This window comes from Setaria italica, chromosome VIII (assembly GCF_000263155.2).
Source record: "Setaria italica strain Yugu1 chromosome VIII, Setaria_italica_v2.0, whole genome shotgun sequence".
In the NCBI taxonomy this organism is placed as follows: domain Eukaryota; kingdom Viridiplantae; phylum Streptophyta; class Magnoliopsida; order Poales; family Poaceae; genus Setaria; species Setaria italica.
In genome coordinates this window covers 32,809,134-32,832,038 of record NC_028457.1, presented here as the reverse complement: position 1 = coordinate 32,832,038, position 22,905 = coordinate 32,809,134, and the positions used below count along the sequence as shown (strand labels likewise).

At 46.2% G+C, this 22,905-nt stretch overlaps 2 protein-coding genes and 1 long non-coding RNA gene across 3 annotated transcripts; 2 read left to right on the top strand and 1 right to left on the bottom strand.

The window, feature by feature from the left end:
- Positions 1-10,295: 10,295 nt before the first annotated feature.
- LOC101766051 lies at positions 10,296-11,835 on the bottom strand. The gene is made up of 2 exons (XM_004979594.4): positions 11,689-11,835; positions 10,296-11,443 (listed from the first exon to the last, which is right to left on the bottom strand). Exons 1-2 carry the CDS (start codon positions 11,800-11,802, stop codon positions 10,619-10,621), a joined length of 939 nt encoding a protein of 312 aa, XP_004979651.1. The 5' UTR covers positions 11,803-11,835; the 3' UTR covers positions 10,296-10,618.
- A 2,063-nt stretch (positions 11,836-13,898) lies between these two features.
- LOC101765369 (putative disease resistance protein At1g50180) lies at positions 13,899-18,135 on the top strand. The gene is made up of 3 exons (XM_004979593.4): positions 13,899-15,088; positions 15,791-17,831; positions 17,919-18,135. Exons 1-3 carry the CDS (start codon positions 14,262-14,264, stop codon positions 17,970-17,972), a joined length of 2,922 nt encoding a protein of 973 aa, XP_004979650.1. The 5' UTR covers positions 13,899-14,261; the 3' UTR covers positions 17,973-18,135.
- Positions 18,136-19,348: 1,213 nt separating this feature from the next.
- Positions 19,349-21,339, top strand: LOC111258160. The gene is made up of 2 exons (XR_002678753.1): positions 19,349-19,582; positions 19,790-21,339. It is a non-coding gene; the product is annotated as an uncharacterized LOC111258160 (long non-coding RNA).
- Positions 21,340-22,905: the final 1,566 nt, after the last annotated feature.

Genomic DNA, 22,905 nt, shown 5'->3' with positions numbered 1-22,905 from the left:
GAAGCGATCAAGCAGTCGCGCAAAGCGCTTCCCAAAAACCTTATTCGCCCTCTCCCGGTGCAGGATCGCTGAAGACGACGGTTCCGGAGACCTGCTCTCCCAATCGCCGGTGCACGCCGACAATCGGGATGGAGTAGACTACGGTGGCGGCGCAGCAGCGAGAGGAAGCAAAAACCCTAGCTCGAATAGATCTGTTTTTGGTAGAGGCCGGTAGGTCGCATATATAGGAGAGCCCACGATTCTCACGTCGCGATCGTGATCTAAACCGGTTAGGATTCCATATATCTCGCTGACTTAACGACCAAGTAACCAAAAAATAAAACGGCAAAAGGAAGTCGCGCCCCCGCAAGGTGAGGGGCCGGATTTCGGCGGACCATTCACGCAGGTGCCGCGCGCCTGCGCCCTTCGCCCCGCCCCGCCCCGCCCCGCGTGGCGAGGCGAGCGAGCGCGCGCGTGTGGAGCTCTCCTTCCCTCCCCACACACATAGCTTGGAGGAGTGGAGACAACTTCCATATTTAAGTTGGTCATCCCTCCCCTCCACTAGCAATGTGGGACTAAAGACTTGCACCACCCCACCTCTTGCCCACATGGGCCTTTGAGATTTATTTGAAATTCTGAAATTACTTATGGGCTAGGCCCATTATTTCAACAATCCCCCACCAGATCTCAAATGCCCATCAGAGATTTTGCCTGTTTCTCACTGCTGTTTATATACTAGTGTTTCGGCGAGGACTGTTAAGTTGAACTCTCACCTAGAGCTTCAAGCTACATTCATCCACAACTTGAACAATGGACAAAGCCTTGAATTGCAAGTTTTGTGCGGACAAGTTTCACTCAAAGTCGGGACTAGTACCTGGCTGCCTGTAGCCTACCCCGCGGGTGGGGCATATAGGTCGTACCCCTCTGGTCTCTTCATGAGCTTAATAGAGATCACCCAAGTCTCACAGACTGCGACCTTACAACAGTCGAGCTCATATAGGTATATTTTTCCAAGATGTTCTGCAGGGCAACATCTTTGCTAATTAAAGCCAACAAAATATATTAAGGCAGTAGCCAGCCTGCCATGCAGTGGTTTGAGAGTGTCGCATCATTTCTCGAGTGGGTTAGTAGGATACTCTCATGCTATCCCATGGCTTGTTCTTCCCAGATCCTACTTCACAGGATCTCCGATCACATAGGTTGGGTTACCACCATGGTGTAGCTCATATGGGTCTCATACCCATCTCCTTTGATGCATTGTCTATCACATTACGTGACAGCCCCTTAGTGAACCGATCTGCCAAGTTCTTATCAGTTGAGATGTAATCCACTGATATTACTCCGGAGTTTCTCATTTTCCTGACAGATTTCAGACGTCTCTTAACGTGTCTTGATAACTTCATATTGTCCTTAGAATTGTTCACTTTGACAATCACCGTTTGATTGTCACAATTCATAAGTATTGCCGGCATAGGTTTCTGTTTGGATGACCTCCATGAAACAGCACCACCACCAAGAGTGAAGACGTATCCACTTGTGGCATACAGTTCATCAGCATCAGATATCCAATTTGAATCACTATAGCCTTCCAGCACCGCAGGATACCCGGAGTAGTGAATTCCGTAATCCATAGTACCAACTAAATAGCGCATGACTCGCTCAAGCGCACGCCAATGATCATCTCCCGGATTAGAGGTAAACCGGCTCAGTTTGCAAACAGCATATGAGATGTCAGGCCTAGTAGCACTGGCTAAATACATAAGTGATCCAATAATATGAGAGTATCTTAATTGGTCTCTACCAATTCTCTTGTTTTTCCGAAGTATCAAGCTCGGATCATAAGGTGTGGGAGAAGGCTTACTGTCCTTAAAGCCAAACCGGCTCAAGACCTTTTCCACATAATGAGATTGCGTGAGAGTAATCCCATTCTCTCCTTTGATCAACTTGATATTCAGAATTACATCAGCCTCTCCCAGATCTTTCATGTCAAAATTTTGGCACAGAAATAACTTGACCTCTTTGATCACGTCAAGATTTGTACCAAAGATCAGTATGTCATCGACATACAAGCACAATATAACTCCCTCACCCCCACCATGGCGGTAGTACACACATCTATCAGCCTCATTGACAGAAAAGCCTGCTGATATGAGTGTAGTATCAAATTTCTCATGCCACTGCTTAGGTGCTTGTTTCAGGCCATACAAAGATTTCAGCAATTTACACACCTTGTTCTCTTGACCCTTTATTACAAATCCATCAGGCTGATTCATATAAATTTCCTCATCCAACTCTCCATTAAGGAAAGCTGTCTTAACATCCATCTGATGGACGAGAAGACCATGTGAGGCAGCAAGGGAAAGTAATACTCGAATACTGGTCAATCTCGCAACAGGTGAGTAAGTGTCGAAGAAATCTTCGCCTTCTTTCTGGGTATAACCCTTAGCCACAAGTCGAGCCTTGTACTTATCAATAGTACCATCAGGCCTAAGCTTCTTCTTGAACACCCACTTGCAACCCATAGGTTTACAACCATACGGTCGATCAACAACCTCCCAAGTTCCATTAGAAAGAATAGAGTCCATCTCACTATGGATAGCTTCTTTCCAATCATCTGCATCTAGAGATGCAAATGCCTCTGAAATGGTCTTAGGAGTATCATCTATGAGATAGACAGTGAAATCATCACCAAAGGACTTTGCAGTTCTTTGTCTCTTGCTCCTCTTAGGAGCTTCACTGTTAACCTCCTCATGAACTGGCTCAAGTGTTTGTTCAGCATGATCAGGAAGCACAATAGGTTCAGGAGTTGTCTCAGCAATCATATCAGAAGATAGTCTAGACATACTATGCAATTGTTTCATAGGAAATATATTCTCAAAGAAAGTAACATCACGAGACTCCATCAAGGTATTAACATGAACATCAGGCACCTCTGATTTAACCACTAAAAATCTATAGGCTATGCTATGATGAGCATATCCCAAAAAGACACAATCCACAGTTTTAGGTCCCAACTTACGTTTCTTGTTGATTGGCACACTAACTTTGGCCAAGCAACCCCAAGTGCGTAAGAATGAAAGTGATGGTTTTCTTCCAATCCATTCTTCATAGGGAGTTTTCTCCTTATTCTTCATGGGTACTTTATTCAGGACATGACATGAAGTCAATACAGCCTCCCCCCACCATGCCTTAGATAATCCACTGGTGTCTAACATGGCGTTCACCAAGTCAGTCAAAGTGCGATTCTTTCTTTCGGCAACCCCGTTTGATTGGGGCGAATAGGGAGGCGTCCTCTCATGTACAATACCATGTTCTTCACAGAACAAGTCGAAATCATTAGAGAAATACTCGCCACCACGATCAGACCTAATTCTCTTGATCTTTTTCTCAAGCTGATTCTCAACTTCAGCCTTATAGATTTTAAAGTAGTTAAGAGCCTCATCTTTCATTTTCAATAAATATACATAGCAATATCTAGACACATCATCTATCAAAGTCATGAAATATCTTTTTCCACCTTTGGTCAACACACCATTCATCTCGCATATATCAGAATGAATGAGTTCAAGTGGTGCCAAGTGTCTCTCCTCAGCTACCTTGTGAGGTTTTCGAGGTTGTTTTGATTGCACACAACTATGGCACTTAGAACCTTTGACGATGGAAAAATTCGGAATTAAACACAGGCTGGAAAGTCGAGACATAGAACCAAAATTCAGATGACATAAACGTGAATGCCAAACACTAGCATCACTCTCATTAATACCATCACAAATATAGTTCACTGACTTATTGCAATAATCTGTAAGGGAAAAGCGGAACAAGCCTCCGCACTCATAGCCTTTACCAATAAATTGTCCACTCTTAGACACGACAATTTTATTAGACTCAAGCACTACCTTAAAGCCATCCCTACACAAAAGGGAGCCACTAACTAGATTCTTCCTGATATAAGGGACATGCTGCACGTTCTTCAGTTGCACGATCTTGCACGATCTTTCCCAAAGTAAACTTTAGATCTACCGTACCAACACCATGAACAGAAGCATGTGACCCATTCCCCATTAGGACGGAGGAATCCCGAGCGACCTGGTAAGATGAAAACAAGGAGGCATCAGCACACACATGAACATTAGCACCAGTATCAAGCCACCAAGTATTGGTAGAATGAAACACTGAAAAAACAGAAGGTAAATTACCATACCCACTATTTCCATCTCCAGCGCTGGTCACCATGCTTACAGACTTATTCTGTGGAGGTTTTCTTCCTTTGCGGTTTGGGCACTTCTTTGCCCAATGGTCAGTAGAACCGCACACGGAGCATCCCTCGTTCTCCTTGTTCTTCTTCTTCTTGAAGGTAGTGGACTGCTTAGGCTTATTGTTCTTGCCCTTGCCCTTACCACCATTGCCATGTTGATGTGATTGGTGCACCATATTGGCACTGGTCTGACCCTCAACAGCTTTAGATCGTCCATCTTTAGCCCGAGCTTTCTCCTCAACATCAAGAGACGCAATCAAGTCTGAAACAGAAATTTCTGTCCTCTTGTGTTTGAGAGAAGTGGCGAAATCCCTCCAGGATGGAGGTAACTTGGCAATAATGCCCCCAGCCACAAACTTGTCGGACATGACAATCTTTAGCAGATCGAGTTCCTTCACCATGCACTGTAATTCATGAGCCTGAGCGACTACAGATTTTCCGTCAACCATCTTGTAGTCATGATACTGCTCAATGATGTACAGTTCAGTGCCAGTATCTGAGCCACCGTAGTTGGCAGTCAGATCATCCCACAACTCCTTTGCGACCGTGTGATGAAGGTACACATCCTGCAGATGTTCTGCAAGTGCACCAATCACAGCGCCCAAGAAGATTGTGTTGGCTTCCGAATATTCTTTCTCCTTTTCAGGAGAGAGAATCCCTTCCGGTTTGCCATTGGACACCCAGAACACCTTCATGGCAGTAAGCCACAACGTGGCTTTCACCTGCCACCTCTTGAAGTGCACGCCAGCAAACGGTGCTGGCCTCAGTGCATCAACAAATCCAGCCATAAAACTAAAGTGCCTACAATAAGGTTTTTGGATTGTTGGATATATAAGCACTTTTAGTTTTAACTTAATCCAGAAATAAATCATGAATATGATGAACAAGCAACAGATTAAACTAGACATGTCTACGCAAGATCTAGACAAGTCTATCATTGCAAATAGAATCAGACATTCTACCATACTATCCAGTGCTATCAGACTGCAACAGATCATAATAGCTAGTATGGAAGACATAATGTGAGTTAAGAGAACGTACGTTTCTTTCTTGATGAAAACCGGCTCCTGGACGACTACCGGATACAGCAGGCGACGACGATCAGCAGCCTGACGTTGTTCGCGACGACGAGTGAGGCCCGAGCGACGAAGAGGTAGACAAGCCGTGGTGAAGGAGTAGATGAAGAACTTGACGAAGCGGAGGAAGCGATCGAGCAGTCGCGCAAAGCGCTTCCCAAAAACCTTATTCGCCCTCTCCCGGTGCAGGATCGCTGAAGACGACGGTTCCGGAGACCTACTCTCCCAATCGCCGGTGCACGCCGACAATCGGGATGGAGTAGACTACGGTGGCGGCGTAGCAGCGAGAGGAGGCAAAAACCCTAGCTCGAATAGATCTGTTTTTGGTAGAGGCCGGTAGGTCGCATATATAGGAGAGCCCACGATTCTCACGTCGCGATCGTGATCTAAACCGGTTAGGATTCCATATATCTCGCTGACTTAACGACCAAGTAACCAAAAAATAAAATGGCAAAAGGAAGTCGCGCCCCCGCAAGGCGAGGGGCCGAATTTCGGCGGACCATTCACGCAGGTGCCGCGCGCCCGCGCCCGTCGCCCCGCCCCGCCCCGCCCCGCCCCGCCCCGCGTGGCGAGGCGAGCGAGCGCGCGCGTGTGGAGCTCTCCTTCCCTCCCCACACACATAGCATGGAGGAGTGGAGACAACTTCCATATTTAAGTTGGTCATCCCTCCCCTCCACTAGCAATGTGGGACTAAAGACTTGCACCACTCCACCTCTTGCCCACATGGGCCTTTGAGATTTATTTGAAATTCTGAAATTACTTATGGGCTAGGCCCATTATTTCAACAGAATGCATATTCTGTTATAGAAAGTTTTGAACAATTAACATAAGGGTTTAACTTTAGCACTGTTTGGGAGAAAAGGGTTAAACTTTAGCCTAAAGTTTAGCCCCCTCAAATAGAATGCTAAACTTAAGCACTTTGAGGTGTTTGGGTAGGGGGCTAAACTTTAGCACTTTGATTGCTAAAAGACTTTTTTACCCCTCATTTATCTCCTCTCCTCTACCCCTCCACAACTCCTTCCTTGTCAACTCCAATCGAGCAAACACGGCAGCCACATCCTCCTCTCATGCCCGGTGTTGGCGGTGGACCACCTCCTCGTGCAGCTCGTCCGCCGCGCCCAAATCCCACGGCCTCCTGACAGCCGCCCTCATGCGCCGCCGACGTAGCCCGCCTCCACGCCATGGCCAACACCCCTGCCCGCCGCACCACCTGGCTCGAGGCCCGGTCAGCAAATTAACAGTGGAGGAGCGGCGGGGCAGCGGATGCCCTCTCCTCCGCTTGCTGGAGCTGCGCATGGAGCGCCACGGCCGGGGCTCCATGGGATCCGCGAGCCACGCCAGCGGATGAGCCGCGGGGTCGACCAGTGCGGAGGGGAGCCCACGACGTCGGCGCGACGGGGCGGAACTTATTAGAGGTGTTGAGGGCCGATTTCGCGGAGTCGAGGTGGACGGAGATGTCGACGATAGGGGATGAGCTCCTGTTCCTGTCCGGACGGCAGTGCAGGTCCCTTGACGTCTCGCCGTTCGGGATCCGTGGGGACCTTACCTTCTTCTTCGAGAACGATGACGAGGACTGCAACAACTGGTGCGAGGAGGAGAGCCCCGTGCTCCTGCAGTATCCATGACATGAGAGACAAGAAGGTGTGCAATGCAAGCTGCCAATGGTGTCGTGGAAGCGTGGCGCGGTGCGCGCGGCATGGCTCTTCCCGCAGGGCTCGAGTAAAGCTGCTACTCTCTTTGTCTGATTATTCAATTATTGTTACAGGTTGATTGTGCCACGACGAATCTGTAAACGCGCAAGGTATGGATAAATTATGACGGGTGATTTGCTAAAAAAACAATCTTGAGAGAATAGTAATTACATAATTTGTACGTTTATACACGTACCTTTCAATTATTATTCACGCTCCTTTCAAATTATTATTCATTTTAATTTTTTCTATTCATTTTAACTTTTTCTAGTTACATAACTTTTGTTGTGTATCTATCTAGTCATAATATATATCCAAAATCTATGTACCTAGAAAAACTAAAACGAATAATAATTTAAGATAGAGGGAGTGTGATGTTTAAAGGACACGAAATAGAGTCTACCAGCTACATACGAAAGTCCGTGATTTAGATAAAACAGGTAAACCTACAAAATCAATTGTTACTTTAAATGATATGATTTCTTAGCGTAATACCAAACGTCTTTTTGTTTGGGTGAATTTATTACATATTGTTTCAGAGACCTTATATATTACGGGGTAGGTTGGATCTAAGTCCTAGTAGGTTAAAAGGCACATGATCTGTTATAAGCATGCAACAGATTCTAGCCCAGCCCGCTAGCTATACCCACGAGCCGACGCCTTATTAGGCCTAGGTCCACCGGAGCCCACGATAATAATAAGGTCATGGGTCTAACTTAACTCAAAAGACTAGCTTGATGGATGAGGGTTGCCCCCCACCCATATGTTGTACGTGTTCCCCCACCATCAATTTCCAATGTAGGACTAAACCTATAAGCTCCCTCGTCACACATCGGCTCAACTCTTCCATCACAAGCAACCATGTGATCTCCCGGTAGACATTATCCTAGGCTTTGAGTCCAACTCCTCAGTCACACACAACCCGTGTGACCCTCCGGAGACGTTCGCGGGCTCCCCCGTCACCACGTGACCTTCGAGATATTCCAAGTTTTTCCCGACCTTTGGCTTTGATAGCACTTGTGTTAGAAGATTATCCTTCACAGTGACGAGCCGCCCGCTAATCTTCACCAGCGGAAGCGCCGAATGGATATACCGAGACAAACTTGCAAGATCACAGATGACACCGGAGACACGACCTTGTTGACTCCCTGGGGCATTGACTATGGGTGCTCCTCCCTAATATCGCCACACAGGCCGCTTTAGGGTCTCGGCATCGTGACGCCTCCCCCTCTGCGAGCATGTCGCTATGTCTTTATGGTTACAACAAGAGTTTCGGGTTACAGAATATGAGATAGACTTTACCCTATACTGTTAAATATGAAGTCTCTTTGTAACCGGACTTGTACAAATATTAGACACATATTCTAACAAGATCTGTTTTTTTGATTTTTTGATTTTATTTTTTTAACCACCTGTATGTAAATACTAGTACTTCTTTGGCAGCATTACAGGTGGGCTCAACCATGCTGCCAAAGCTTGATATCCTTCAGCCTTGTGCTCCTCCATTAGAAGAGCGTGTAGCTCGGCGCGATCCGGGTTGGGTCGGCCGACGCTGAAAGCCTCTGCTAGAGGAAGAAGACGATGAATCCGCCAAATAGCCAGAGTCCTCCGACGCCGGTGCACCATGCCTATTTTGGCCTGCCATATACGCATACCTTGATGATCTTCGTACTCCTCCTGATGTCCACCTGCGCCGCGGGAACTGCAGCTAGCGCAGTCGCCAGAGTTTGGTCCATCCTCTGTGCCTCTAGCTTATCGACGCTGCTCAGGATGAAGAAGTCAGATGAGGTGCTTCTGGGTGAAGCCGCTGGCGCTGCGGTTCCAGCCGACCGCTCGGACGACGCCTGATAGTCAGACTCGTACGATAGGGACGGTTTACCATCAGAACAACCACTCAGCAGCGACCAAGAACTGTTGGTGTCCGATGCCGGAGCCGGAGAGGACCGATGACATCCGAGCACCTCCGGCGACGGCGGGTAGTTCTCAGCAGCCGACGGGAGACGAGGCTTGTGCAGGCCAAACGACGCTCCAGATGAGGACGGTGGCGGTGAAACTCCACCGGACTCTGGATGTCTCCGTCCATCTAGCTGGAGAGGGAAGGCGGCGTCTGGACCCCTCGGTGTTGTACAATGAATGGGCAGCCTTCCTCCGGCCTCGGAGATGAGGTAACCAGTGAGTTGGACCGTCAGACCCAAACAGGCCAGGGAGGCAGTCAGGCCGGCGGAATCCCGTCACAAGGTGCCTGAAAAAGCCACCAGACGGCGGCATCATGGCCTCATCTGCCGTCCGGGAGGAAGGAGAAAAGAGGAAACGATCATGATATGCCGCCACCATCCTTAAGCTGCCTAGCCTTCCCGCAAGCCTCTCTAGCGGCGCAGGCTGGCCCTCTAGTTGTCACGCCAGGCGCTATATAGGAGTTCGGACTTTGAATGGACTACAACTATAAGTTGAGCCAAATCATGCAACGCAGTAGATCCGTCTTTGGTCGCAGTTACAAAAGGAGAGCATTGGTGCAACAATGAAGTGGGTGTGCGCGTGTTAGAAATAGCAGTGATGGAGATCTTCGCCAATCATGGATGGATGTCTTCTAAAAAGGCTTAGCTCTTAGTTATTGTTGTTTGAGTTTATTTACTTTTAATTTGCTTCCAAAATTGTTGTTGCTATTTGCAGAAATGGATGGCTGAGTGCTCAACTCATGCAGAGTCCGAAATAAAGACTATTCTTTTTTTTCTCAAAATAAAAATGGATCTTAGCCATGGACCATTATTGGCAACAATCATATTATACGTTTCTCTATTCCCAAGTATATTACTTTAAGAAAGGTCCCAAGTAGCCTGTAAGCGATATAGGACCAAGGCCAGGCTTGCAGTAGTGTATGTAGGAGCATATCTGAAGCTAACGTGAAAGATGGCCAGTGCATGCATATGCGGCTTGACCAGCAAGGTGCAGAGCAGACTATACTATACATACATACATACATACATACATACATACATACATACACATATGTATGTACATGTTATACAACGGTAGGTGAGCATGCATGTACAAGGTTCCGTTTTTTGTAATCTATTTCCATGTTGATACAATTTGCCAGAAGGATTTAGAAAACAAGCAATTGACTTTTTTTACACATGAATTTGTGAAAAAAATGATTATGTCACTAATTTAAAAAGATATTGTAGCAAGTTTGTTCCATCAAAAGATACAGTAGCAAGATTTTAGCCGCACGCAATATCAGCGGCGGCTACCTTGCTGTGTACTTACATGAAAGTAAACAACCATGTACCACTGTATGAGAGAAAATGGAAGTCACACAAATCCAGATCGGTGAGAGCTTACACACAAATCAGTACCTATGTTCAACCGTGGCACAATCACAAGGCAGGTTTATTATTAGAAAATAAGCAAGCCGCACAAATGAACGCGTAGCAGACCGAGGACACAATAATGCATGGTAAGCCACCTACATTAGCGCGCGCGCGCACACACACGCTCAAACAAACACACACCATGATGAAGAACGTAGCTGATGAGAGAAGCTCCTTAATTGAGGCCGGGTCAAACTGAAGCTGCTGGTACAGGAACAGCAGAAGGGGACTCTTGCGGCATCATCTTCAATTTCTTCTCTGGTTGCTTGGCTCGGTCTTGAGTTTCCTCACCATTACGAAAAAGTACGAAAAAGCAAGGTAGGTATACACCACGAGGCAAACGCACGCAATCCCTGTAACCTTCCAATTGTTGGAGGTACCCATGGCGAAGGTCAATGCAAGGAACAGAGAGACTCCCGTCACCATCCTTTTCATGATGTTAAAGGTTCCCCAACTGGAGGATTCCTGCCGCCGGTCCAGGCACATCAGCACAAGGGCCAGCGCCATTGCAAATGTTAACGAGTTGGAGGTCAAGTAAAAATATGCCCTGAAGGCTTGCGACGCCGAGGCGGTAGCTGGCTGAGGACTCGGAGCCACCGCCGCGGCAGCAGCATGAGAAGGATTAACAATGGCGGCATGGCGCGTCCGAAACCACCCTTTCTCGTACCACTCCGTCTTCATCCAGTCAGGTGGGTGCAGCATCGAGTCGAACGCCATGTTGACGAAGAGCGTGGCCACCGTGAGGAACCATCCGCGCATGTCGTTCAGGTATTCCTGGTTCTGGTCATTATTGGCTGTGGCAGCATCCTCCTCCTCAGCTGCGACTGTAATCTTCAGCCGAGCTTGAGGAGGCGGAGCGGCATGTCGTAGTTCCGGTGGTTGTTCTTCATCCCGACCTGCCATTGCCATCGCGCGATCATCGTCACCTTTTGCCGTCTCCTTTGCTTGCCCCTGGCCACGGATGTTATTCCGCTTGAGGCGGATGTCAATGTGTCTGGTGTTGGTGAGGTCGTCGCTTAGGGAGATTTGGAAGATGGTCTTTTCCAGTGTGCCTATGGCCAGCCTCATATTCTGCGAACGGTACGGCACCAAAGGAAACAAGTTATTTCTCGATCCCAAATTACTATTCGTTTTGACTTTTCTAGGTACATAACATTTTGATATACATCTAGATATATTCTATATTTAGATACATAATAAAAATTATTTATCTAGAAAAGTCAGAACGAATAGTAATTTGGGATGGAGGGAGAAGTATTACGGATAGTATATATAGTTAACCTCTACAAGGGCGTGGACATATCTGACTGTTGTACCTTAAAATCCTTTTCATCAGCGAGATGGGCACCACTGTTGGCGCCATTACTGGCACCGAGCACCACGACGTCCCTGGGGGAATGCTCTGTGATCTCGTGATGCTGTTGTGCCATCTCTGCACACACTGTTACTGGTATTTGTCCACTAATTCCTGCATGTGTTGGGCGAACCCACAACGTATACTTATATATAGTCTGCTCTGCACACCTTGCTGGTCAAGCCGCATATACATGCACTACTGGACATCTTTCAGGTTACCTTCAGATATACTCCGACACTACTGCAAGCCTGGCCTTGGTCCCCAATGTCGTTTGCACATGCTACTTTGAGACCTTTAATTGTTAAAGTAATACTTGGGAATAGAGGAACGTATCATATGATTTCCAATGGTTCATGGCTAAGGTCCATGTTTGATTTGGCACAACTTATAATTGTGCATAATCTGTGGGTAATATAGTATATTATGCTTATATAGTTAAGAGTCCATTCCATATTTGACTGCAGGATCCAGCCTGCGCCGCTAGCACAAGTGGTTGAGAAAAGCACATTTAATAATATCCATCAGGAAACACTACTCTTCGGTATTGGATGTTGCACCTGCTACTACGAACTGAGACTAAAATTATTGATCATTTTCGAATTCACCCGTGGAGTAACCTTTAGTATCGGTTAGCATTAGCACTGGATCTAACGTGTACTGATATATATGTGATGGATTGTGATGGATGGAGAGTGCTTTCTTTAGTAGTGGTTGGCACGAGTCAGGCACGCTCAGGGTCATATATTTGCTATATCTGAGCAAGGAGAGAAACGAAGCAAAGAAGAAAAAAAGCTAGACTTTCAGCGTTCGTGCACAGTGACGCCTCCGAGTATGGCTCCCAGAATACGATTTTTTTTCCGTTTCCCCATGACCTGGATGGCGCGGTGCGCAGGCGAGTGGTCGGATGAGCATGCGTATGCAAGCGAAAAGCTACTGGGCGTTGGCACAACTGGCAACCGAACAGATTCTCCTGCTGGCCTAGCTGTATGCACGACAGCAACCAAACAAAAAGCTCGTGTATGTAGGAAGCCTGGCTCTCGAGGTCATGCATCACCGATATATACAAGCCAAGCTACGGTTATTTGCAATTCTGCTTCCTTCTTAGTGAAATTTCTTGCGCACCAGACAAGTCCCGAAGAAAGAGAGCCGAAGACCAAAACTTACTCTCACTATGCCAAAGTCCCGATGAAAGCTATTGCCCAGGCACGCGTGACCGTGTGGAAGGTCACTGTGTGCAGCGAAAGTCCAAAAGTGCACTCTTAGGTCTGGTTTGGTTGGTTTGCTTATTTTGAAGCACCCGTCACATCGAACGTTTAGATACTAATTAGAAGTATTAAACGTAGACTATTTACAAAATCCATTACATAAGTGGAGGCTAAACGGCGAGACGAATCTATTAAGCCTAATTAGTCCATGATTTGACAATGTGTTGCTACAGTAAACCTTTGCTAATGATGGATTAATTAGGCTTAATAGGTTCATCTCGCTGTTTAGCCTCCACTTATGTAATGGGTTTTGCAAATAGCCTACGTTTAATACTCCTAATTAGTATCTAAACATTGATGTGACACTTGCTTAAAAATAAGCAAAGGAAACCAAACGCGCCCTAAGTGATAAAGTTGCATGGCCACAAAGTTGACTCTTGACTGACGGCCAACAATAATGCAGCCACAAATTATTGTACCTTCACACGGGCGCGTTGCTCGATGCTTCGCTGACTTGTTTCTCGACCAATACAGAAAATAAAGAAGTGATACAGGTTCGTTTGGCAGAGCTGCGGCTGTGGTTGAAATGGCTGCAGTCGGTGAAGTATTATTTTTCCCTAGCTTCTCCAAGCAGGTTAAAGCGGAAAGATAAGATAAAATATCTATAGTACCTTTTTCTTTTTTATCCTAATTATTTTTACTACCTAAAAATTTCCTTTATTTTTCTCGCCTCCCCTTCTCTCTTCCTTATCCTCCTACCGGTCTTCTTTCCCTTCCTCTGCGGGTCGCTCGACCTCTTAACTCCCGCCGCTACCTCCCGCCGCCGGGCCGCCCCCGCCTCCCGCCGCCGGCTAGCCCCACCCTCCCGCCGCCGGCCAGCCCCCGCGTTCCGCCATCCCCGCCGGCCCGCCCCCGCCTCCCGCCATCCCCGCCCGCGATCCCGCTTCTTCTCATCTGTATCGCATGCGCCGTCGCGGCCCTCTGGGCTCCGGGCCCCGGCGTCCGCGGCATCGCCGCCCTCCGGCCTCCCCGCACCAGGGCGACGGCGTCCTCCCCGCCCCGCGCCAAGGGGCATGGTGGGGATTTTGGCCCCACAAAGGGGATGAAGCCGCGGGGAGCCAGTTTTTTGGGCTTCTCCTCCCTCAACTGGCTCCTTTCAGCGGGAATTGCGGGGCTTCTCCGGTGAAGCCGTTTCGTGTTCCCCCGTTCGGTACGGCTTCGCGAGAAGCTGGTGGAGAAGCGGCTCAAGAAGCCCTGCCAAAGTCATCACGTTAGGTCCTGCCCGAGTGACCCATCATCAATCAAACTAGCTGGTTGAGCGCGAGCAATGGAGTTGGGGACGGGGGCGATAGGGAGCCTTCTCCCCAAGCTGGTTGAGCTGCTCAAGGAGGAGTACGGCTTCCACGAGGGTGTAAGGAAGAAGATCAAGTCTCTCTCACGGGAGCTGGAGAGCATCCATGCCGTCCTCCGCAAGGTCGGCGAGGTGCATCCGGACCAGCTCGAGGAGCTGGTCAAGCTCTGGGCGCACGATGTCAGGGAGCTGTCCTACGACATGGAGGACATTGTCGACACTTTCTTTGTGCGCATCGACGACGGTCCTGAGCATGTTGATGCACGCATGCTCAGGCGTCTCCGGAAGAAGATGGCAAAGATCTTCAAGAAGTGCAAGCATCAACGCAAGATTGCTGGAGCTATCCGGGACATGAACAAGAGAGTCGAGGAGGTGGCTGCAAGGCGTGACAGGTACACGGTCGACAACGTTATCGCCAAGCTTGCAAGTCCTGCTACCATTGATCCTCGCATGCAGGCGCTATACAAGAAGACGGCAGAGCTTGTTGGTATTGAGAAGCAGAGCGAAAAGCTCGTAAAGATATTGTCCCTTGGGGATGGTGTTCATGCGTCCGATGAGGCGATGAAGATTGTCTCTATAGTTGGATTCGGAGGACTTGGCAAGACAACTCTTTCCAAAGCAGTCTATGACAAACACAAACCGGCATTTGATTGTGGGGCTTTTGTTCCGGTTGGCCGGGATCCTGACATGAAGAAAGTCTTAAGGGATATTCTCATTGATTTTGACTACGTGAATCCAAATGTGATGATATTGGATGAAAGGCAGCTCATCAATGAACTAAGGAAATTCATCCACAACAAGAGGTATGAGAACCTACTCATCAGCATGAGATTTTTGTTTTAGTACCTGAACATGTAAGACCCTGCCTTCAAATGTTGCATTCGGAGGATAGGATTTGTGTGAGCATGAGGATACACGCTTATATATAGCTATAGCATGTCACAACCTGTTGATTGCAACCGATAGTAGTGCTATTCCCTTTCGTGTAGAGAAGTTAACCCAAAGATGCTACAATTATATCTAAAGCTTTATAACCTAGCACAAACCCGTATATATTTTCAAAATGCCATAAACATTGAGAATGAAACTAGGTTATAAAGCAAGATGCATCTAAAGGAACTTAACTGAGGCATCAGAGTTGCCTGACTGTACAAGAACATTGAAATATGATCGTTATCTATTATAGTTATGAATTAATGTACCTTTTATTTGATAGATTATGGATTATGTGCTGCATATGTTTTCTAAGTTATTACAGAGTATGATTTTTTAAGAGTTTCTTCCATCAAACATTGTTTGAACGAATTTCTATACAATGTTCGACTTTATGATATATATTTAATTTATCTGGACTAGATTTCTACAAGCTGTTGATTTACAGTGCCATTTTCGTGTGTTCTTACAAATGGTTGACAACTTGGTGTCATTCATGCTTTGCATTCTTGCCACTTTGGTGCGGTTACTAACTTATGTTTGTGTCCTTGTACTGTCATGTGGACGCCTAGGTGTTTGTTTGTTATTGATGACATATGGGATAAGAAATCATGGGAATTGATCCGATGTGCTTTGCAACATAGTAATTGTCGAAGTAGAGTAGTGGTGACTACTCGTATTTTTGAAGTCGCTACACATATTGGTGATATTTACAAGATGCAACCACTTTCTCGCGATGACTCTGAAATATTACTATATTCTAGAATAACTGGTGGTGAAGACAGATTTCTAGACAGTCTTTCAACTGAGGCATGTGATAAAATTTTGAAGAAATGTGGTGGTGTGCCATTAGCTATCATTACAATAGCTAGCTTATTGGCAAGTAAATCAGGGGAGGACTGGGCTAAGGTGTACAATTCTATAGGTTTTGGTGACAGAGGCAATGACATTGTTGAGAATACTAGAAGAATATTGTCATTTAGCTACTATGACCTCCCTTCATATCTAAAGCCTTGCTTGCTGTATGTAAGTTTATTTCGGGAAGAATATGGGATCGAGAAAAATCTTTTGATATGGAAGTGGATAGCTGAAGGTTTTATTCAGAATGAACAAGCAACAACAGAGATAGAACTATTTGAGCTCGGGGAAGGGTACTTCAACGAGCTAATAAATAGAAGCATGATCCAACCGATGGAGAGAGAGGATAACGGGTATGTATATGGTTGTCGTGTTCATGATATGGTGCTTGATCTGGTCCGTGCACTATCGAGTGAAGAAAAGTTCACCACTATATTGGACAGCAATGACCAACAAAAACTCATAGGCGGTAGCAATACTCGCAGATTTGCCGTGCACGGTAGGAGTGTTGAAGAGAGCACAACCGCACTCAGCTGGTTAACATATATGGGTTTGGAGAAAGTGAGGTCGTTTAGTGCGACGAATATTAATGTGGTAACATCATGTTTCCGAGTTCTACGTGTTTTAACTATAGAAGATTGCAGTGTTGGGGAAGCTTGGGGAAAACATAGATTACGGCACTTAGGGAGTTTACGTCACCTGAGGTATCTTGGAATTTTGGATACACAAATTGATGAGCTCCCCAAGGAAGTTGGAGACCTCAAGTTTCTACAAACACTGAATTTGTCAGGTACCGGAATGCAACAGCTGCCGGAGGGTGTGGGCCTGTTGAAACAACTGTTGTGCCTACGTGTCAATGACAGTATAACAGTGCCGTCTGGTTTGATCGGGAACCTTACTTTGTTGCAAGAGCTGAAGATATGGCCGGCTGATGATGCGTCAACAAGGCAGCTCATCAAGGACCTGGGCGAGTTGAGAGAACTAAGGACGCTCCGGTGTACCATTCATGTAAGCGATGAGAGCATGGAGAGAGATTTGCTGGAATCGCTTGCAAATCTCCACAAGATCCGCACCTTATTTGTTTTTGGCTCAGCATTGGCGAGAGGCATCACAAGTGAAGAAGTATGTTTTGTGGCTCCTCCTCGGTGCCTTGGACAGATGTGTTTGGAATGCTTCAAGTTCTCTGCACTACCGGTATGGATGGACTCGACACTTGTTTTGAACCTCACCCATCTGGATGTGACAGTGAATTTGGTGCAAGAACAGGACATGGAAACCCTTGGGAGGCTACCAGAGCTCTGTTATCTCAAACTGAGTTCAGATCACACCAGACTATTAAGCATAAGGAAGACCACTGGTGATCTGCACCGCTACTTCCGGAAGTTGAGATTCTTTCACACTCCCTTTTCGTTTGTCCAGTTTGATTCACACGGCTGCGAAAGCGACGACGATGCAACCATAGCACATTCCATCATGATGCCAAGCCTTGAATCCCTTGTGTTTTCTGTTTATGTGCGGTTCATAAAAGATATGGACATTATTCAGCCTGGCTTTGAGAATCTGCTTGGCTTTGAAAATGTTGCTGGTACTTCGCTCCAGAGGGTTACTGCTACGATCCAGTGTGAGGACGCTACTGCTGCGGAGGTGGAGGAAGCGAAGGCAGCATTGGCACATGCAGCTGATCTCCATCCCAACTGTCCCGCCCTTAGAATTCAGATGGAGAATAAGCATAAGATGCTCTCAACTGACCGAGAGGTACTTACCTATCGATCACGCATGCCCATTGTGATGGTAATCCATCAGTATCCATTGTTGTGCTTACATTTTCTTTTTGTTCCGCAGGTTTCTGGAAAAATCCAGAATGGTGCCCATCAGCACCAGAGGAAACCAGACTGAATTTAGTTGATTTATTGTGCACTTTCTTCTCACCGATCTCTGTTGCATCCTTGTATGTGCGCTTGTTTTAACTCTCTTCTTCTTTAGACTGAAATACTGAATACAGGAAGTGACAACATATTCATTAAGGAAAATGATTTTTCAAGTATGAGCGTTTGGTTTATTGACAATATACTCCATCCATTCATAAATCGTTTTAGTTTTGTCTTAAGCCAAACTTTTGTAACATTAACCGAGTTTGTAAAAATAAAGTATATTAACATGTACTATATCAATCTACAACATCAAATAAATGCGCTATGAAAATATATTTCATGGCTTATCTAGGAAAATTAGTTGATGTTGTAAATGTTTATGTATTTTTCTACAAATTTAGTCATAGCCAAAGAAGTTTGTCTCAGTACAAATCTTAGATACCGTATGCTCTGTGACTGAGGAACTACTGACCCCAAACCAAACACTGGCTTTGCTCATGTTTTGAAGTGCAGAGAAACATTGGGAATTCATGAAGAGGTGGTGTTCTAAATAAATTCAAAATTTATTTCAAGTTTTAATTACATTTATAAAATTATAAAAAACATAGAAAATCATGTGCCACTAAACACTATAGCATAAAAATCACATTTAATCGGTCTTTCTAAAATATTTGTACTTAGACCTTAGCAAAATAGGCCCAGACCGACCTGACCCGAGCCCGACAGGCTAAGCCTAGCCCGACACTCATTTAGGGCCGAGCGTGGGGCTGATTTTCGCGTCAAAAAAATGGGTGGGCTCGAGCTAGCCCGAATAATAAAATGAATTAAATTTATACTAGAAAATGATGGGCGGCTTGGCCTGAGCCCCGGATCGAATTAGGCCCGATAGAGTTAATGGCCAAGCTTGGGTGGAGATTTTGGGCTCGAAAGAAATTGGGCTTTTTGATGGCCCAGCCCAAGATTTGCTTAGATCTATTTGTACTAGAATTTTTGTAAGGGTGCATACAATGTAACATCTCCACCGACACATAATTTTTGTTTTAAAAATTAGAACATCTATGTAGGGTTCCTTTTGAATTTAGGGGGTGTTTGGAAGGAGGAGGGCTAAACTTTAGCCCTGTCACATCGGATGTTCGGATACTAATTAGGAGGACTAAACATAAGCTAATTACAAAACTAATTGCAGAACCCCTAGGCTAAATCGCGAGACGAATCTATTGAGCCTAATTAATCCATCATTAGTGAATGGTTACTGTAGCACCACATTGTCAAATCATGCACTAATTAGGCTTAATAGATTCGTCTCGCGATTTAGCCTAGGGGTTGTGTAATTAGTTTTGTAATTAATCTAGGTTTAATACTCCTAATTAGTGTCCAAACATTCGATGTGACGGGGGCTAAAATTTAGCCCCCTCCTTCCAAACACCCCCTTACTTAATTTATAGATTTTTTATTAGCTCACTCGCCGCGTGGTGAGGTCAACTACTTCAGCCGTTCAAACCGTTCACACTACTGACTACTCCACCCCGGCTCAGCTCTCTCCATCCCAGCTCTGCCGGGGGCCGCCCCCACCCCCGCCTCCGCCCGAGCAGCAGCAGCGTGCGCGATTCCTCCGCCACGGGCCGTCAATTTCCGGTAACCCACCTCCATTCCTCCTTCCCTGGACTCACCGGCCCCACTCTCCTTCGTTTTCTCCTGCCCTCGCCGCGGGTCGCGCACGCAAGGTGCTCGACGCATTGCCGGTGTGTCCGCCCCCCCGCGCGCGGGCCGCGTGCTGGCGTTTTTCCTCCGGCTTGCGATTTCTTCTCTGACGGCGTGCTGTGTTCTCGATTGTATTGCAAGGTGGGCTGCACCCATGTAGGAGGTGCCGGCGTCGTGGTCGGACATCCCGGTGGGGCTCTCCGGCCTCGTCCTCGGCCGCCTGCCTGTGCACGTCGACCGCGTCCGGTTCGCCGCCGTTTGCCCCCAGTGGCGCGCGGCCGCGCGGCAGGGGGGCGTGCCCCCGCCGATGCCGATGCTCCTGCTCCCAGGCGCCACCGTGTACAGCCTCCCAGGAAGCGCCGTTCCACTTCCCTGACTGCACGGGGTACACTAACGCCTGTGGCACTGGCAACTGGTTGGTGTTCTCGGGCGAGGACGACTGCTTCCTGAGGGATCCTTTCTCCAACGAGACCGTGACACTTCCAGCTCTGACCCACACGCTCGAATGTGGGATGTGGGTGATGAGTCCGTTGACGAGGCAGGCCACGCATGGATGGAAATGGACGAAGAAGAGGAGTGGAGTGCGTCCAAAATTATGTTTTGTTCGCCTCACCTCATTGCAGCGATATTCATGTTCACGAGTGACAGAGCAGCGCTCGGATTGCAGTTTGCCAGCCAGGGGGCACCTCCTGGTGGTCCGTACGTATGGATCAACGAGCTGCTCTGTTTGTTGACATTGTGTTTGTCCGGACGTCCGAATTCTAAGTTTGACCTACCTAGTTAAATCTCGTGGTGCGTTGCTGTTGGTGTGCCGAAAGATAGACCTCCAGTTGAAAGCACTACACTGGGATAGAATTGATGTTCTTTAAGATGAACGGAACAGGTTTGAGGTGTATGAGGCCAATTTCGGGCAGTCACGGTTGGCCAAGGTAACGACACTAGGGGAGGACCAGGTGTTGTTTGTATCGTCGACGGTGCTGCAGATCTGTCTGCATTTCTCATAACAAGATGCCAGGGGATCGCATCTTCTTCATGGAGAACGAGTATTACCATTGTTACAGTGAGGACCCCTCAAGTTCTTGCAGTGTCTATGATGTGAGAGACGGCAAGGTGTACAACCCTCTGCCAATGGTGTCGTGGAGTCCCCGCGCGGTGTTAGCCACATGGCTCTTACCCTAAGGGCTGAAGTGGTACTGTCACTGTACTAACTGAATGCTTTGATCGGTTTTAATCTGGTCTTATTATAGTGCTATCTGGTATAATGGAAGCTGCTAAGTGTTAGTACTTGTCTGATCATAGTATGGTGATCTACTGGTGCCTGTGATGATGACTATGGACTAATTGCGTCGTACTCAATTCGTAAACTTCTGATGAACAAACCTTGAGGTACCATGCTATTGGTTGTTATTATGAACCTGTTCTGTGAGCTTGGTGATGTAAGGGTGTCTCTAGTTGGGTGGATCGCAAGCTTGTTGTTCAATTTTAATCGATGTTGTCTTAAATCTTCTGTAAGTCGTGCGACTTGAGAGGTTTATGTATTTCTTGTAATGGAGTTTTTGCGTGGAATATCCATGATCCATTTGAGGGCAATATTGCTAATTTGTAATATTGCTGGCTTTTATGGACCTATTCTGTTACCTCGACATTTTATGGGATGGGAGTCTCCAGTTGAGGAGAGTCTAATTTGTTAATTTCGATCTTAACCGTATTTCTTTTGAGGGCATTGTATGGACCTAGTTATTCTATTATTTAGAATCTTTTGCAGCTCTGGGGCAAGACTCAAGAGGTTCCTGTGTTTCTTGTTATGATGTTTTAGTGCTCGGTATGTCTGACCTATGTTGCCTCTTGTATTGAGATGTTTGTTTGAGTTTGTTGGTGCATCACTCTAAATGCCAGGATTTTGGAAATTGAACGTGCAATCTGTGGACCCGTTTCCCCATAGCTTTACAAAAGGAGGAGCTGTCACCCGAAATGGGCATGTCAAAGAAAATGGTGCAAATTCTGAATAAACACTATTTAAAAGATTAATTTTTTGAAGAACATTAGAAGTTGACATCTTCATAACAAAAAATAATTTTTTGAAGATTATTTTTTTCTGAATAAACACAAAGGATGGATTTTCATTAAAAATACATAACAAGAATATTAGAAGTTGACATCTGGGAGTATCTTTTGAGACAATGAAAATTCTAGAATTTCATATAAACATTGGAAATTCCGAGTGTTTATATTATTTTCGGACCATCCACCAAAGACCCTCATAATACCATTAGGCCCAGTTAACAAATCGATCATTTACTCCCACCATCGATGACTGAGCCAAACTCATTAAATAAGGAAGGCTAATAGGTGGAACAATTACTGCAAGCATGCATGCATAATTAATTATACTCGATAATTCATCCTATTAAGAAGAATTACTAAGTGTACTTTGGACTTTTAGCATTGCTATTATCTTCTCTAATTTTTTTCTAAATGAGTAGTCTTTGTGGGACAGAGAGAGTACGAGGTTATGGTCCAAATACATTCAAATTTAATTCCATATATGAAATTTAAAAAACACACAAATTTCATGTGCAACGGCACTATAGCACAAAAAGCACATGTAACCTGCCGACTTTTAAAATATCCGCACTTGAAATTTTCAAGGGTGTGAAATGTAACATCTCCACAACTCATAATTCTGTTCTTTTTTAAAAAAAATAGAACTACGTAGGGTTCCTTTCCTTCTGAATTCACCTAGTTTACAGCTTTTTGTTAGCTCACTCGCCACGTTTAGCCACAACCATAAATCACAAGCGGCCAAAGATGTGTTGATTAAAGCCATAGCCCAGGCAATTCCCTTATACGTGATGAGTGTCTTCAAGCTTCCCTTGGGTCTATGCGATGAACTCACCAACATGATTACACGATTCTGGTGGGGAGCCGAAAATGGTAAGAGGAAAACCTGCTGGGTGGCGTGGGATATCATGCTTAGACCAAAAAGCCATGGAGGTCTCGGATTCAGAGATATGCGCCTTTTTAATCAAGCTCTGCTTGCAAAGCAGGCTTGGCGTCTTATCCAATTCCCGGACACGCTTTGTGCCGGACTTCTAACGCAAATATTACCCCAATGGGTCTCTAGGTTGATACGGTTTCACAGCAATAGATCATCTACATGGCATGCTATCGAGTACGGCTTGGAACTCCAGAAACAAGGTGTTATTTGGAGATGGGCAATGGCACTCAGATCCATGCTTGGAGAGACCCATGGATTC

What these genes read in the sequence shown, in the direction of transcription:
- LOC101766051 (XM_004979594.4), bottom strand. Translation starts at nt 11,802, where the DNA reads ATGGCACAACAGCATCACGAGATCACAGAGCATTCCCCCAGGGACGTC. An exon ending in CTGATGAAAAGGATTTTAAG is followed by an intron (nt 11,444 to 11,688) that starts GTACAACAGTCA and finishes TACCGTTCGCAG; the next exon opens with AATATGAGGCTGGCCATAGG.
- LOC101765369 (XM_004979593.4), top strand. Translation starts at nt 14,262, where the DNA reads ATGGAGTTGGGGACGGGGGCGATAGGGAGCCTTCTCCCCAAGCTGGTT. An exon ending in AAATTCATCCACAACAAGAG is followed by an intron (nt 15,089 to 15,790) that starts GTATGAGAACCT and finishes GTGGACGCCTAG; the next exon opens with GTGTTTGTTTGTTATTGATG. An exon ending in TGCTCTCAACTGACCGAGAG is followed by an intron (nt 17,832 to 17,918) that starts GTACTTACCTAT and finishes TTTGTTCCGCAG; the next exon opens with GTTTCTGGAAAAATCCAGAA.